Source organism: Pezoporus wallicus, unplaced genomic scaffold (genome assembly GCF_028554395.1).
Source record: "Pezoporus wallicus isolate ANWC-B61680 ecotype Strahan unplaced genomic scaffold, APGP_CSIRO_Pwel_v1 contig_7339, whole genome shotgun sequence".
Taxonomy (NCBI): domain Eukaryota; kingdom Metazoa; phylum Chordata; class Aves; order Psittaciformes; family Psittacidae; genus Pezoporus; species Pezoporus wallicus.
In genome coordinates, this window is record NW_026636333.1 from 344,892 (window position 1) to 357,429 (window position 12,538).

Genomic DNA, 12,538 nt, shown 5'->3' on the forward strand with positions numbered 1-12,538 from the left:
GGAGCGGAGCCGAGCCGAGCCCATGCCGCGCCGGGAGCAGGTAAACAGCGGCGGCCGCCGGGGAACCCCCCGGGAGGGGGGATTGGCTTTGGCCGTGCCCCGCCGGGCTGCGGCGGGCTCGGGTTGCCCTCCCGCCGGGAGGGGCCGGGCCCTGGCCGAGGGGATTTCGGAGCCGCATCGCTGCTGGAGCCGTGCGAGGCCGCTGCGCTACGCTCCGCTCCACGCCGGGCCCTGGCACAGTGGCTGTGGTGGGGAGGGAGCTCCGGCAGCCTCGCTGGCTCCTTGTGGAGAAAGTGACATCTCTGTGTGTACGTATGCATATTTCTGTATGTGCACCTGTTACATACGTGCGTATATAAATATTGTTACGTGTGTTTGTGTGCATGGGCATAAACACACATGTGTATGGCGATATATTTCTCCTGGGCGGTGGCGTTCCTGCCTGCGACCCAGGATTTGGCTCGGAAGTGCTGCCGGCACACCTTAGGCTTCTGATCACTCGAAAGGGCAGCAGGGGAAAGGCCTCCATGGTGCAGGGGCTGCTCGGGGCCTCCTGTAGCATCCCTGCCTGGCGGGGGGTATTTCTTGTCTCTTCTGTTTCAAAGTGCTGCTTGTTGCCCTCCCCTTCAGCCGCTGTGGGGGTGGCCGTGCGCTGGGACGGACGGGGCAGCTGAGCCGGTGTGGTGTGCCCGTAGCGAGCGCTGGGGGAGGACGGGACACCCTGGGCTCCGTGTCCCCATGGCAGACCACCCCTGGTACCCAGGTAGGGCGCAGGAACCGAGCCCCAGCGCTGGTGTCCTTGGGTGTCCCCGGTGGCAGCGGTAGCACAGATGCGAGCAGCTGCTCCTGCGTGTGAATTCTGACCCAGGCTTTGAGGCTTTGCTGGTGTCGGTAGCTCTGCAGGGCTGTGGTGCCTCGGGGCTGAGGTGGGAAGTTGACTGCTAGTGTGTTAGGGCTTAACGCTGGCAGAATAATCCTTCTGATCCTCCTTGGGAGGGTCTGATCTCCGCTCTGCCAGCAAAATAGCCCTCTGGGGCCATGTGCTGTGTGCCTTTCTTGGGGGAGTAAAGAAAGCAGTGCTAGCTCAGCTGTGTTGGTGTGCCCTAAAATGCAGAAAGAGGGCTACAGATCTCTACACCTTCCTGTAATATCTCGAGTTTCTTTTGTGTCCTGGGGCTGCAAGTGAATGGCATTTGCAAGTTCTGTTTTGAGCACTGAAATGGTGTGTTCCAAGTCCCCCATTATTTTAGCAGCATGCACGTCCTGCCATTATTTATTGGCAAGAACCTGGAAATCTTTCCTCCTGATTTTGGCCCCACCACTTAGGATACCTTAGAAGTTTTTCCTTCCTCTTCATACTTCCCAACAGCAGTGCTTGCTACAGCTGAAACTTCAGAGAACATCAGGCTGTCACTGTCAGCCCACAGCTTCCTCTTGATCTAAATACAGCAAAGAAAAACTCATTCTCTTAATCTATTTGCCATCAATTATAGCATATATATACATATACCTAAAAAAAGCAGGAATTTTAATTCTCAAGTACATTATTAAGTATTCTGCCAGCCTGTAGCAGCTGTTCTGTGGTGTATATTGTACTTGTATTACCTGTGATGGATGAAATGCGAAGCAAAGGATTTAGGTTTGCTTGAAGCACAGTGATGCTGCAGAATGAAATTAAAAGGCAGTCTGAGGCTAGATCCTACTGTTAGTGTGAACTGGCCCCGATTAATCAAAATCCATAAAGCTGATTTATTGCAGCTGAGGAAGGAGGTCCCTTGCACGAAGGACATCTGGAAGAGGGAAACTGTAACTCCTGCTTTCCTGCAGGCTTCACAAGAGTGCTGTAAAGCAAGAGTTGCTGGATTCCCACCTCAGCTGCTCTGTTACAAGGAGCACTTACTACTGACCTAGTTTTTGTCCCCTTTCATTTTTGCCATCTGGTTTTTGAGAGTTTGGTCTTTTGGCTCTTAAACATCATCTGATGTTTTGGAAAGGGACCTAATGGTTTGACTCCATCCACAGAGGGCGGAAAAATGGAAAACCTTGTCTGATACCCCGCAGCCAAGTGGGTCAGTTTTGATGATGGTTTGGTGCATGCTGTTCAACTACTTTATTTACTGTATCTGGTAGACCGTGCTCTGTAGCTTTCTGTGAATATAGATGCAGCTTACATTACCCTCCAACCTGAAAGCTCCTCCTGTTGCTACAGCCAGAAAGGAGCACACTTGTCTCAGCTCTCAGTGCTTTCCCTTCTTGACCTTTTCTTTCCCCTTTTCAGCTCAGCCTAGGAAGACACAGTCAGTGTGCACGGGTGTATTTGGCGTCATGTGCAAGAGCAGGAAAGAAGGTTCCTGTGCCTTCCATTATGGGGGTATCCTGCATCCTTGGAAGGCAGAAATTATCTCCAAAAGGCACCTTCCCTCAGGTTAACTGGTGAAATGATACCAGGAAACTGTGGCTTTGTAACACCCCTTTCTTGGTTGCCTGATGCTCTGTGGCTCCTTTTCTATCTGCAAAGAAAGCCCCCAGGACAAGGCTCTGCTCAGCTCAAAGGATGCTGTTGTGCTGGGCACGTGGACGTGAGAGTGACCAGGCTGTCCCTTCCTCCCCTGAAAGACACGCTACTTAAATCAAAGCTCTCTCTGGCAGCCAGCACAGCCTTGGTGCCACTTGAAGATGCAGCTCTGATGAACAAATAGAACATCAGGCAAACTCCCTACTGTGTCTGTGGGGGGAAGAGGGGGAGGGCCAGTGTGCCTACCTCTGTAAACAGTATGTCAAGGACTCCTGCTTAGCTAAAAGCCACACTGCCATAGGTGCTGCAGGCCTGAAGCTAAGGTGGGCTGCTGCTCCCTTTGGGAGTGAGCAGAGCAGAGGGCTTGCTGCTGTAAGGCTTGGCCCTACTGGAAGGGGGGTGGCCCAGCCAACGCTTGCTTTTCCTCAGTGTGGGCACTGGGGCTGTTCACAGCCTGGGATCTGGTCCTGCTGCAACCTGGCTCTTTAAAAGCAAAGGAAAACAGTGCCTATTGTCTTCTCAAAAGAGCTAGACAGAGCACCTGGTGCTGGCACCAGGGAGACCGAGGATGATGGGACAACCCTTTGGGGAGGACCACGTATTTAAGTCAGTTTAAGGTGGCTGTGAGTACAGCATCTGAGAATTTGTTGAGGGCTTGTTGCTATAGGAGCTCCTGAATCTATAGGAGCTATAGAATCCCAGATACGCTGGAGTCTGTGTCAGCCCTCAATGAAACCAAAGCTATGTAAACAAGGGGCACTAAAGCTGTGTTCAGGACTGAGTCTGCTTGCTGACCAGAAATGTTGTTGCATCTTTGCATTTGTCCATATACTTGTTGAGGGAGAACATGCCCAGCTTAAAAATGGCTGTTTTAAAACATGAGATTCTTTTCCCATGTAATTGTGTAGGTTAATAATTAGCACTGTTTTTGCTATTGGTTTAAGTCCTCCAGTGGGCATAACTAGGGTGTTGAAAGTAGGCTAATTAATTGGCTGACCCTTCTAAATCCTCTGCAGAATTTACACAGCAAAAATTGTGTGTCAGTTTCTTAGATACTGGGAGAAAAAAGTTCTTTAATATTTTCACTGAGTTGTTAAAACCTAAATATTGGTCCCAAACTATCAGAGAGTAAATCTTTACTTATTTCTTCCCTGGTCTCTGACATGGGCAGGAGGTTTTGAGAGTTACTTAAATTCCATGGGTAACAGATCCTCTGGCATGCATAACTGCCTGTTCACAGACCCAGAAGTACGTCCCGACTGAATGACTTCATATACCTGCCTTTAAAGGCCTGAGTCCTGTAGCTGAACCAAAATCTAGGCTCTCAACTGTAAACTATGAGCCCTTGTGCTCAATTAAAGGGTGTGTTAAGCGCTTGGAGTGGAGATTTTAGGCTCTAAGAAAAAGCAGACAAATGCAGGTGTTATGCAGCTCACTCAGTAATACTACAGACAGGTTTGGCTTGAGGGCTACCCTTGCATTTGTTTGGTTCCTGTAGCTGCACCACTTTTATCACTAAAAGAGGAACAAAATGATGTGAAAAAGCTTGAAGAGAAGGCAGGGGAGGAGCAGATCTCTGAAAAACGTTTCACTTGGGCAGATGGAGCTGACATTCTAAGATTTCTCAAAGGTGCCAGATGTGTTGAGGAGGTTGTGAAAGAAAGGGGAACGTTCCACTCCTCCCTCTTTCCTTCCTCCAAAGTGAATTTCAATCTCCTCAGCCAGAAGCAAGAATATCTGAGAGATCTCCAAAGCATCCACTCTGACCTTTCAAGCTGCCTGGCACACAGCAGACTGTACTGGTCAGACTTGAGTGCATGATTCAGATTTAAGTGACTGCATCCAAATCACGTGGCTTCTTCAGCTTCCTCTTCTGAGTTGGATGTATTTCCCGAGACACATGGGCTTGGGTGAAATACTGAGGAGGAGAAGTGTTCTTGTAGATATTACAGCTTTACAATGTTTTAGAATCATAGAATCAGCTAGGTTGGAAAAGACCTTTAAGCCCAACTGTTAACTCCAGGACTGTCAAGCCCACCACTAAACCATGTCACCTAGGGCAAGCTGATATCCCCTCATGGCTGCCCCTCGTGATCTCCAGTCCACAGCCATACCTCATCTGCCCCATGCTATGTAGCTGCTGCCCCTACCCCTCGTGGCCACCCCTCATGGCGCATGGCTGCCCCCGCTATCACCTCATGATATCCCCTCACAACCACCCCATCACTCCCCTCATGATCTTTCCACATGGCTGCCCCTGCTCTCCCCTCATTATCTCCCTTCACCTAAGGAGACAGGTCTTTCCATTTCTACAAACCTCTCCTTGTCCATAGGCAAAAAGAAGAACTGCTTATAAAATTAATCTGGTAAGAACCAGTCAAACCAGCACATAACTCCTGGTTAGGGGCTTATGCAAATCTGAGGCTCTGGGTTACTAAGAAACTTCTGCTATCTGCGATGCTTGCAGGAGTGCTGTGTAAGAGTTGAGCTCTGTTAGCCTTCTAGCAGGCAACCAGCATCTGAGGTGATGCTTTGTTTGGCCGAATCAAATCAAACACTAAGCACTGAGAAACCTCCTTTGTGGAAATCAAGGTGTACTAATGGGAGAGGGAAAACAGAGGCAGCAGCTGTGAAAGCTGGGGCAAAGAAAAGGAAGTATTAAATTGCTTCAGTGCTGCTTTGTGCTGTTCTCCCCAACTGTAAAAGTCACAGTGACTTTAATGGAATGGATTGTCATGCCTGGGGTGACAGCAGGCTAAATCAGGTGTTAGAAGGAGATGGAGTTACTTAGCGAGCTGTAGCCTCCCTGTGTCCCCTCCTCAGACTTCCAGTGGCTTGCAGTGCAGTGTTCACTCTTCCCTTCTGCTCTGCTCGTCTCCTCTCCTCAGCTTTGAGCTGTGCTTGGCTGCGCCCCTTCTGAGTGCTCCCTGGGAAAGCAACGATGATCACATTCATGAACAACTCGGACAGCGAGGAGGAGCCCTGCAATGAGAGAACATCCCTGATGTCTGCAGAGAGCCCTCCAGTGCCCTCCTACCAGGATGGCCTGCAAGCCTCAGGAGCCGGGGAGGCGCAGGCACATAGGGTAGGTGTGCGTCCTTCCTGGCGAGTGAAGAAATGGGATGTGGTGATAGATACAGTTCTACTACCCCTCAGACCTTCCCAGCAGGCTGGCTTCTAGGATTGCTCTGGCCACTGTTGTTTCTCACTCTCAGCCAGCAGCAGCAGTGCGGGTTCCCATTTCCTCCACTGTGACTTCTTCCCTCTTTTAATCTCTATATATACTCCTCCCTTTTCCTTCCTTTTGGTAATGATACAATTTTACAGATACGAGCTTTTAATCAGGACCTGATGCACATATGACTCTTGCAGGATATCCTTTTCAGCCTCCTTGTTTTGCCAGAAACCCTTTGTCTGCTCTGATCAAATGCAGAAATATTAGGACAGAGTCTAGTCCTGCTCCCAGTGAAGCAGCAGGGTAAAGCAAGCACAGCATTGCTGTGGGGGGGCAAACTGGTCAAGCTTATGCACCCCAGTGACATTTCCTCTAAGTTCTGGGCATCTTGCCCTTCGTGTGCATGTGCCCATCTCTATGGCACTTGAAGAGGCCCCAAGATATTCATAGTTTTGGTTTAAGAACTCTATTGCAGCTTGTTTGCAATGGAGTTTCTAATTGTATTGTTCATTTGGTACCTCTGTGTTAAGAGCCAAGTTGGTATGCTGTGGTGGCCTACAGCAGTCTCATGAAATATGATGGAATAAAACTTTGAACACAAAGAAGTGTCTCACATACTTGTTAATCTTTCTTTTCAGAAGAGGCGAACAGGTAGCAGCCGTAGCCCTAACAATGCTGCTGATGGGGAAATGTCTGACTCGGGTGTTCCAGTGAGAGGAAGCGCCTTGGAAAATGAAGAGGAGGAACTAACTCTGAAATATGGAGCAAAGCATGTAATCATGCTCTTTGTGCCTGTCACCCTTTGTATGATTGTTGTCGTCGCCACCATAAAGTCAGTGCGCTTCTATACGGAGAAAAACGGGCAGCTGTAAGTGGGGTCTTCAAAACAGCCTCTGAGTACATGGGATCTCTAGCTTTATACGCAGGTGCCACGTACACTCTGTGTACGCAGAGTGCTTCCTTGGCAGGTTGGGAGAACCTTTACACAGCTAAAGGTGGCTGTGCAAGTGTACAAAGATATTACTAAAGTATGCTACGTTCCTTTGTGTAAGTCCTTCCATACCTGCATTATACTGATGAATTAGCACTGTCATTAGGGCACCCTAAGTGAAGCCTGTGAGCGGTGTAATAGTCATAGAATCATAGAATGGTTTGGGTTGGAAAGGACCTTAAGATCATCCAGTTCCAACCCGCTGCCATGGGCAGGGACACCTCCCACTGAACCATGTCACCCAGTGTCACCCAGGCACTGCCAGGGATGGAGCGTTTACCACTTCTTTGGGCAACCTGTTCCACTGTCTCACGACCCTCACAGTAAAGATCTTCTTCCTTGTATATAACCTGACCTTCCCCTGTTCATGTTTAAACCCATTACCCTTTATTCTATTGCTACAGTCCCTAATGAAGAGTCCCTCTCCAGCATCTTTGTAGGCTCCCTTCAGATATTGGAAGGCTGCTAGAAAGTTGCTTCGTATTGCAGCATAAAAGGCCCAGTCTGAACTCATCTGCTCACTCACTAGCTGGCAGCGATCAGGGAATAGCATGTTCATTTGGATGAGTGTCTCATTTCCTGATGACATTTCTGGTTCTCACAGACTCACGGTGTGGATACATAATTCATACAGTTATGATTGATACTGTTCATGCTGACTGTGCTCGAGAGCACTCCTGGGGCTCTAACTGTGCTTCACATGTTGGGTGGAGAAACGGGGACTGCGGTCCCTTGAACTGAACCAATGGAAACAAAATGGGGGGTGAAGGGTGGGATGCAGGGTGATGAGAAGGGATAAAGACTCCAAAACTCTCCCACCAAGTGTGGAAAGAAAGGGATGTAGCCTTGTAATCATCATGGAGAGGATCCAAAGCATGCAATAAAAATGTGTGGCCTGGAGAGAAGCTACTAAAATGAAGTCATTTAAACTCTAGATCTCTTTGTTTAGAGCTTTGCCAGCCACAGCTTCTTGCAGGAATGTGCTTTTGATAGAGACCACTAATCTTTAGTTGATAATTAACTGGAGCCCAGCCACTTCAGAGGCTACCTCTTGTGTTTGCTGTCCTTGGCAGTCCTGCCTCCCTTTCCCACACACAGAGAGGACTGGCTTTATCTTGTTGCAGTTGGTTGGAAGAGAATATATATACTTTATATGGCTTTTGCTTTATACTGCAGGATCTACACCCCTTTCAGCGAGGATACCCCGTCTGTGGGCCAGCGTCTCTTGAACTCGGTGTTGAACACCATCATCATGATCAGCGTCATTGTCGTAATGACTGTTTTTCTAGTTGTGCTCTATAAATATCGCTGCTACAAGGTAAAGTGTTCATGCCAGAGCCTTTTCCACCCATATGCCGTGAGCCTGAGTTCAAGTGGAGCCTGTGTGTCCGTGAGAAATACAGGCACTGCACTGGCTAGTCCACATCTTAGTCACAGCAAGAAGCATCTTGTACAGCAGCCTTTGTCAGAGGTGGCAGAGCTGTGCCCCTGAATATGCCTTGTTGGGTTTTTGTCATTAATGGTAGGCTCTTAAAAACCAGGCCTGCTACTTTGCGTTAGTCAGGTCTGAGTCTTCACCATCTGATCAAGAAGGTTTGCGGTTCATACATGTGGAGTAAGTAAGGCATACCGTGAATGCCTTCTCTTGGGAAGTTTCAGACAAGCTTTGTGGGAACTGCTATTCTTCCTGCCTGTGGAGGCTCTGGTGGATGGGACAAGGCTTTGGGGGGAAAGGCGCATTCAGGTTTTGTGGTGCCCAAGGAGTTGTTCTGTGTTGTGCCGGCCCAGCATTTGAGCACTGGCCATTGCTGTGTTTTAAAGTTGGCCCTGAGATGGACTTATTGTACAATCTCGGGCAAATCCCTCCTTCTCCTCTTCTCCACCAAGCAGAGAGAATGTGCTCACCTATCTGATCTAGGAGCCAGGATATGGGTACCCATGGAAATTGATAGGAAAGAGGCTAAAAAAAACCCCTAGAACCCAACCAACCAAAACAAATACCAAGGAATAGAATATAAAATGAGAGAGTTTGGGAGAACTGGGAGCAATTGGCTGTGGGGAAGGCAGTCTTTGGAAGCTGGAGGAGGAGTGCAGAAGGAGACTGCTGGACAATAAAAGTTCTGTCAGTAGTGCATGCAGTAGGCACTGCAAGCTGCGTGAGGGGTAACAGTCCCTTCACTCACTGTCTCTTTTTGTCCTTGATAGTTCATCCATGGCTGGCTGATCTTGTCCTCTTTGATGCTGCTCTTCCTCTTTACCTACATATATCTCGGGTAAGTGGGAATGGTGCAGGTAACCTGGCAGTTCAGAGTGCAGAAAATGCCCAACTCAGACAACACGAGCAGTGTCTCCCCTTCTCCAAATGGAGGTTTAAGAATTGTTAGAATCATTAATTAAATTAAAAAATGGCAAATGAAGTCTTTAATAGGCAGTGCCTACTGTAGAAAAATCACTGGGAAGTGGTACTGTGAGTGTGAAACAAACAGGCTCACCCTTGTGGTACGGAGGCACTGAATTGTGTGTTGAGGAACAAAGGGAAGGGAACTTGACGTGCTGAGTTCTTTGTTTTGCCTTTTTCTCAGACTGTATTGTTTCAAGCTCATTCCCATAGCTCCCAGCTTAGGCACAACCGAGCTTTTAACCTGCAGGTGACACTTTGTTGAAACTTTTCAATTTTAACTGAAACTTTTCAGTTTTAACATCATGCATCTGGTGGGATGACTCTTACATGGCTTCTTTGCTGCAGATGGTCACGTAGCTGCAGGCCTATGTTTGGTTCACACTTGAAATCCTGCCTGCTCAAACCGTTGTAATCGCTGTTGACCTCAGGACTAAGGCATTGTGGTGACTGCACACATGGCATGTCCACCTCCTACAGGAGGAACAGAGAGCTAAGGGCAGCCACTGGCCACAGGGCAGGTTCCCCTTTCATCTTGAGAGCTGCTTCTATCCTGCTTCCTCTTCGTGTAATAGGAGGCTTGTTTAACTTCGGCTAGTAGGATGCTTTGTGTGTTAGCTGCTTTTATTGCTTAGCTAAATTTTCTTGTATTCCAGTGAAGTATTGAAGACTTACAATGTGGCCATGGATTACCCCACTCTGTTCTTAGTCATCTGGAATTTCGGAGCTGTTGGGATGATTTGCATACACTGGAAAGGCCCCTTACAGCTTCAGCAAGCATATCTTATTATGATCAGTGCTCTAATGGCACTGGTTTTCATTAAGTATCTACCGGAGTGGTCAGCATGGGTGATTCTAGGTGCAATCTCCATCTATGGTAAGTCTGGGTTGGGACTCTCAAGGTGTGGCTCATGGAGAAGTTACTCTGAGGCAATCTCAGGACTGTGGATGTCATTCAGACAACAACTTTATGGTGCTAACAGGTTTAGAAAGGGGCAGGTGGGCAGTTAAGTTGACTCCCTCGCTTGTCTCTTGCTAACTTGTTCCTATAGGTGCTGCACTCCTACCATGTTTTTCAAAGTGGAATGACAAGTTGGGGAAGTACTGAACCACATCTAACTGCATGGTGGGGGTGGTTGGATTTTTGTCAGTAGCAGCCTGATAGTCTTGCAGGTTCCATTTGTGGTTATCAAGAGATCATGGATTTTGGTATGAGTAATAAATTTCAAGAGAACTTGCAGAACAAGGGGTAGTTGGGAGGTAACATTCAGATTGGTGAGGAGCTATGATGGAGGAGAGAGGGCAGGCAAAGAGGAACTTCATTCATGTGAAACACAGAGTCAGTGTGTGTGGCAGTGGGTTGCAGGATGTGAACAAAGTACTCCCAGTCTTCATCTAATTAAATTTAACACCTTGATATAATGCTGTTATCTACTTTCAAAGAAATAATGTGTTAGGAGGCTTTTTATAGGATTAGCACAATGAAAACTCTTAACTACTACACTGAGGCTTGGGGATGATATTTTAAGTGAACAGCATCTTCAGGGACTTGAACAACAGAAACTGCCATTCAGGAAATCATCCAGTTAATATTGATAGATGTAATTTTGAGGAGAGAATAGCTTTTTAAAGATAAAGAATGTAAAATATGCATGATAGTTTGAGATGAGATTGTCTGGCCTTTTTCTCTTTGCAGATCTGATGGCTGTTCTCTGTCCCAAGGGGCCACTGAGAATGCTGGTAGAAACTGCACAGGAGAGAAACGAGCCCATTTTTCCTGCATTAATATATTCCTGTAAGTCTGATCAGAATGTTAATGTTTTTAGCCAGATTAAACAGCCTATTTCTGTGTCAAACTGAAGAGCACTATTTTAGTTACTTCCTTGCCCTAAGATTGGTGTGCATTTATGTTCTGGAACAGACCATTTATAGAAGGCCTTGTTTATCAGTTACAATGGTGCCAACTCTGATTAGCCACAGGAAGCCTCCATTTGCCTCACAGAATCATAGAATAGTTAGGTTTAGAAAGGACCTTAAGATCATAGAAGAGTTAGGGTTGGAAAGGACCTTAAGATCCTCTAGTTCCAACCCCCCTGCCATGGGCAGGGACACCTCCCACTAAACCATGTCACCCAAGGCTCGATCCAGCCTGAAGCTGAAATGTTCAAAACCAGATTTATCCTTTCCTGAATGCAGTGCAGAATGTGCCCCTTTGTTCTGCATACAAAAACCTGTGTTAGATGGACAGTAGTCTTTGCAAAGTTCTCTGATGAGATGATGCCACCCAATATACTTCTACCTTGTGCGTACACTTTATACACTTTTAACATGTGATGAGGTTCTGTTCTTCTCATAGCCCCCTCTTGCTTTGTACACTGTATGGACAGCAGTGCTGTTCACTTTGTGGCTGCTTGCTTTGTAAAAGACTCTGTTCAAGTATTGCTCTACAAACAGAATCAGTTGTCTCTTGCCTGGCTTTCTTGGGCTGTTTAACTGTGATGGTGTCTTGTGTCCTTATCCAAAGGTATATATGTACTTAAGATAGGTGAAAGGCAGACGAATCAGCGCTCATGGGGTGTGGACTCAAGTGATTTGTGGACATCAGTGACTTTTGCATTACATCATTGTAAGGAGAATGGCTATTGCCAGATGTTCAGTGGGAAGTTGAGTATGGCTGCAACCTTATTGCTCTTTTTTTCTTCCCCCCAGCATTTAATGTTACATAAATGCTTTTTTATGTTCCAAGCAGAGCTTCTGTTGGCTTCAGCTCACCTTCGTTTTACTGGAGATTATGTTATACTGACCCGAGACAATCTAGATGAATCATAGAATGGTTTGTGTTGGAGGGGACCTTAAAGCTCATCCAGTTTCAACCCCCTGCCACGGGCAGGGACACCTTCCACTAGACCAGGTTGCTCCAAGCCCCCTCCAACCTGGCCTTGAACACTGCTGGGGATGGGGCAGCCACAGCTTCTCTGGGCACTCTGTCCCAGAGCCTCAGGACCCTCACAGGGAAGAATTTCTTCCTAATGTTTAATCTAAATCTCCCCTCTGTCAGTTTAAAGCCATTCCCCCTTGTTTGTCACAACATGCCCTTGTAAAAAGTTCCTCTCCACATGTTTTAGCTAACAAGGGTTTCTTTAAAGGAGAATGCAATTCAACAAATAGTAAGTACCGAACAAAAAGATCTTGTGCAGAACATCAGTGTCTCCACTGCGAGACCACATTCTGTGGCTCCCTCTAGATGTAAAAACATCTCTTGGCTGAGCTTGCAGTGGAAAAGCAGGCACTGTGTTTGCTTTGGCTTATTTTGTTTAGTTTAGCTTCTATAAAAACAGGAAGACTGATGCACACTTAAATAAACAACTGATTTGAGTTCCCTTCCACTGATTCCAAAATGGTTTGTCTTCCTTTTTAGTTTAGGGGTCCATGTCAAGAATAAACTCCCAAACATCCTTC

At 47.2% G+C, this 12,538-nt stretch overlaps 1 protein-coding gene and 1 long non-coding RNA gene across 3 annotated transcripts in view; one reads left to right on the forward strand and one right to left on the reverse strand.

Annotated features, from left to right (window-relative positions):
- The window catches only part of PSEN2 (presenilin 2), a 19,141-nt gene continuing 6,603 nt past the window's right edge, over window positions 1-12,538 (forward strand). Inside the window, exons 1-7 of one of the 2 annotated variants that reach the window (XM_057400035.1) lie at window positions 1-40; window positions 5,404-5,600; window positions 6,329-6,558; window positions 7,858-7,999; window positions 8,887-8,954; window positions 9,736-9,956; window positions 10,776-10,874. In XM_057400035.1, the coding sequence (XP_057256018.1) occupies window positions 5,457-5,600; window positions 6,329-6,558; window positions 7,858-7,999; window positions 8,887-8,954; window positions 9,736-9,956; window positions 10,776-10,874 (904 nt within the window). In that variant the 5' untranslated portion in view covers window positions 1-40; window positions 5,404-5,456. Of the gene's footprint in view, window positions 41-200; window positions 313-5,403; window positions 5,601-6,328; window positions 6,559-7,857; window positions 8,000-8,886; window positions 8,955-9,735; window positions 9,957-10,775; window positions 10,875-12,538 lie in introns of those variants that run through there. The other variant, XM_057400036.1, reaches the window with a different exon arrangement.
- LOC130594267 (uncharacterized) overlaps window positions 3,802-12,538 on the reverse strand; it is a 27,999-nt gene continuing 19,262 nt past the window's right edge. Inside the window, exon 4 of the long non-coding RNA XR_008971036.1 lies at window positions 3,802-4,433. This is a non-coding gene — a long non-coding RNA (uncharacterized LOC130594267). The remainder of the gene's footprint in view (window positions 4,434-12,538) is intronic.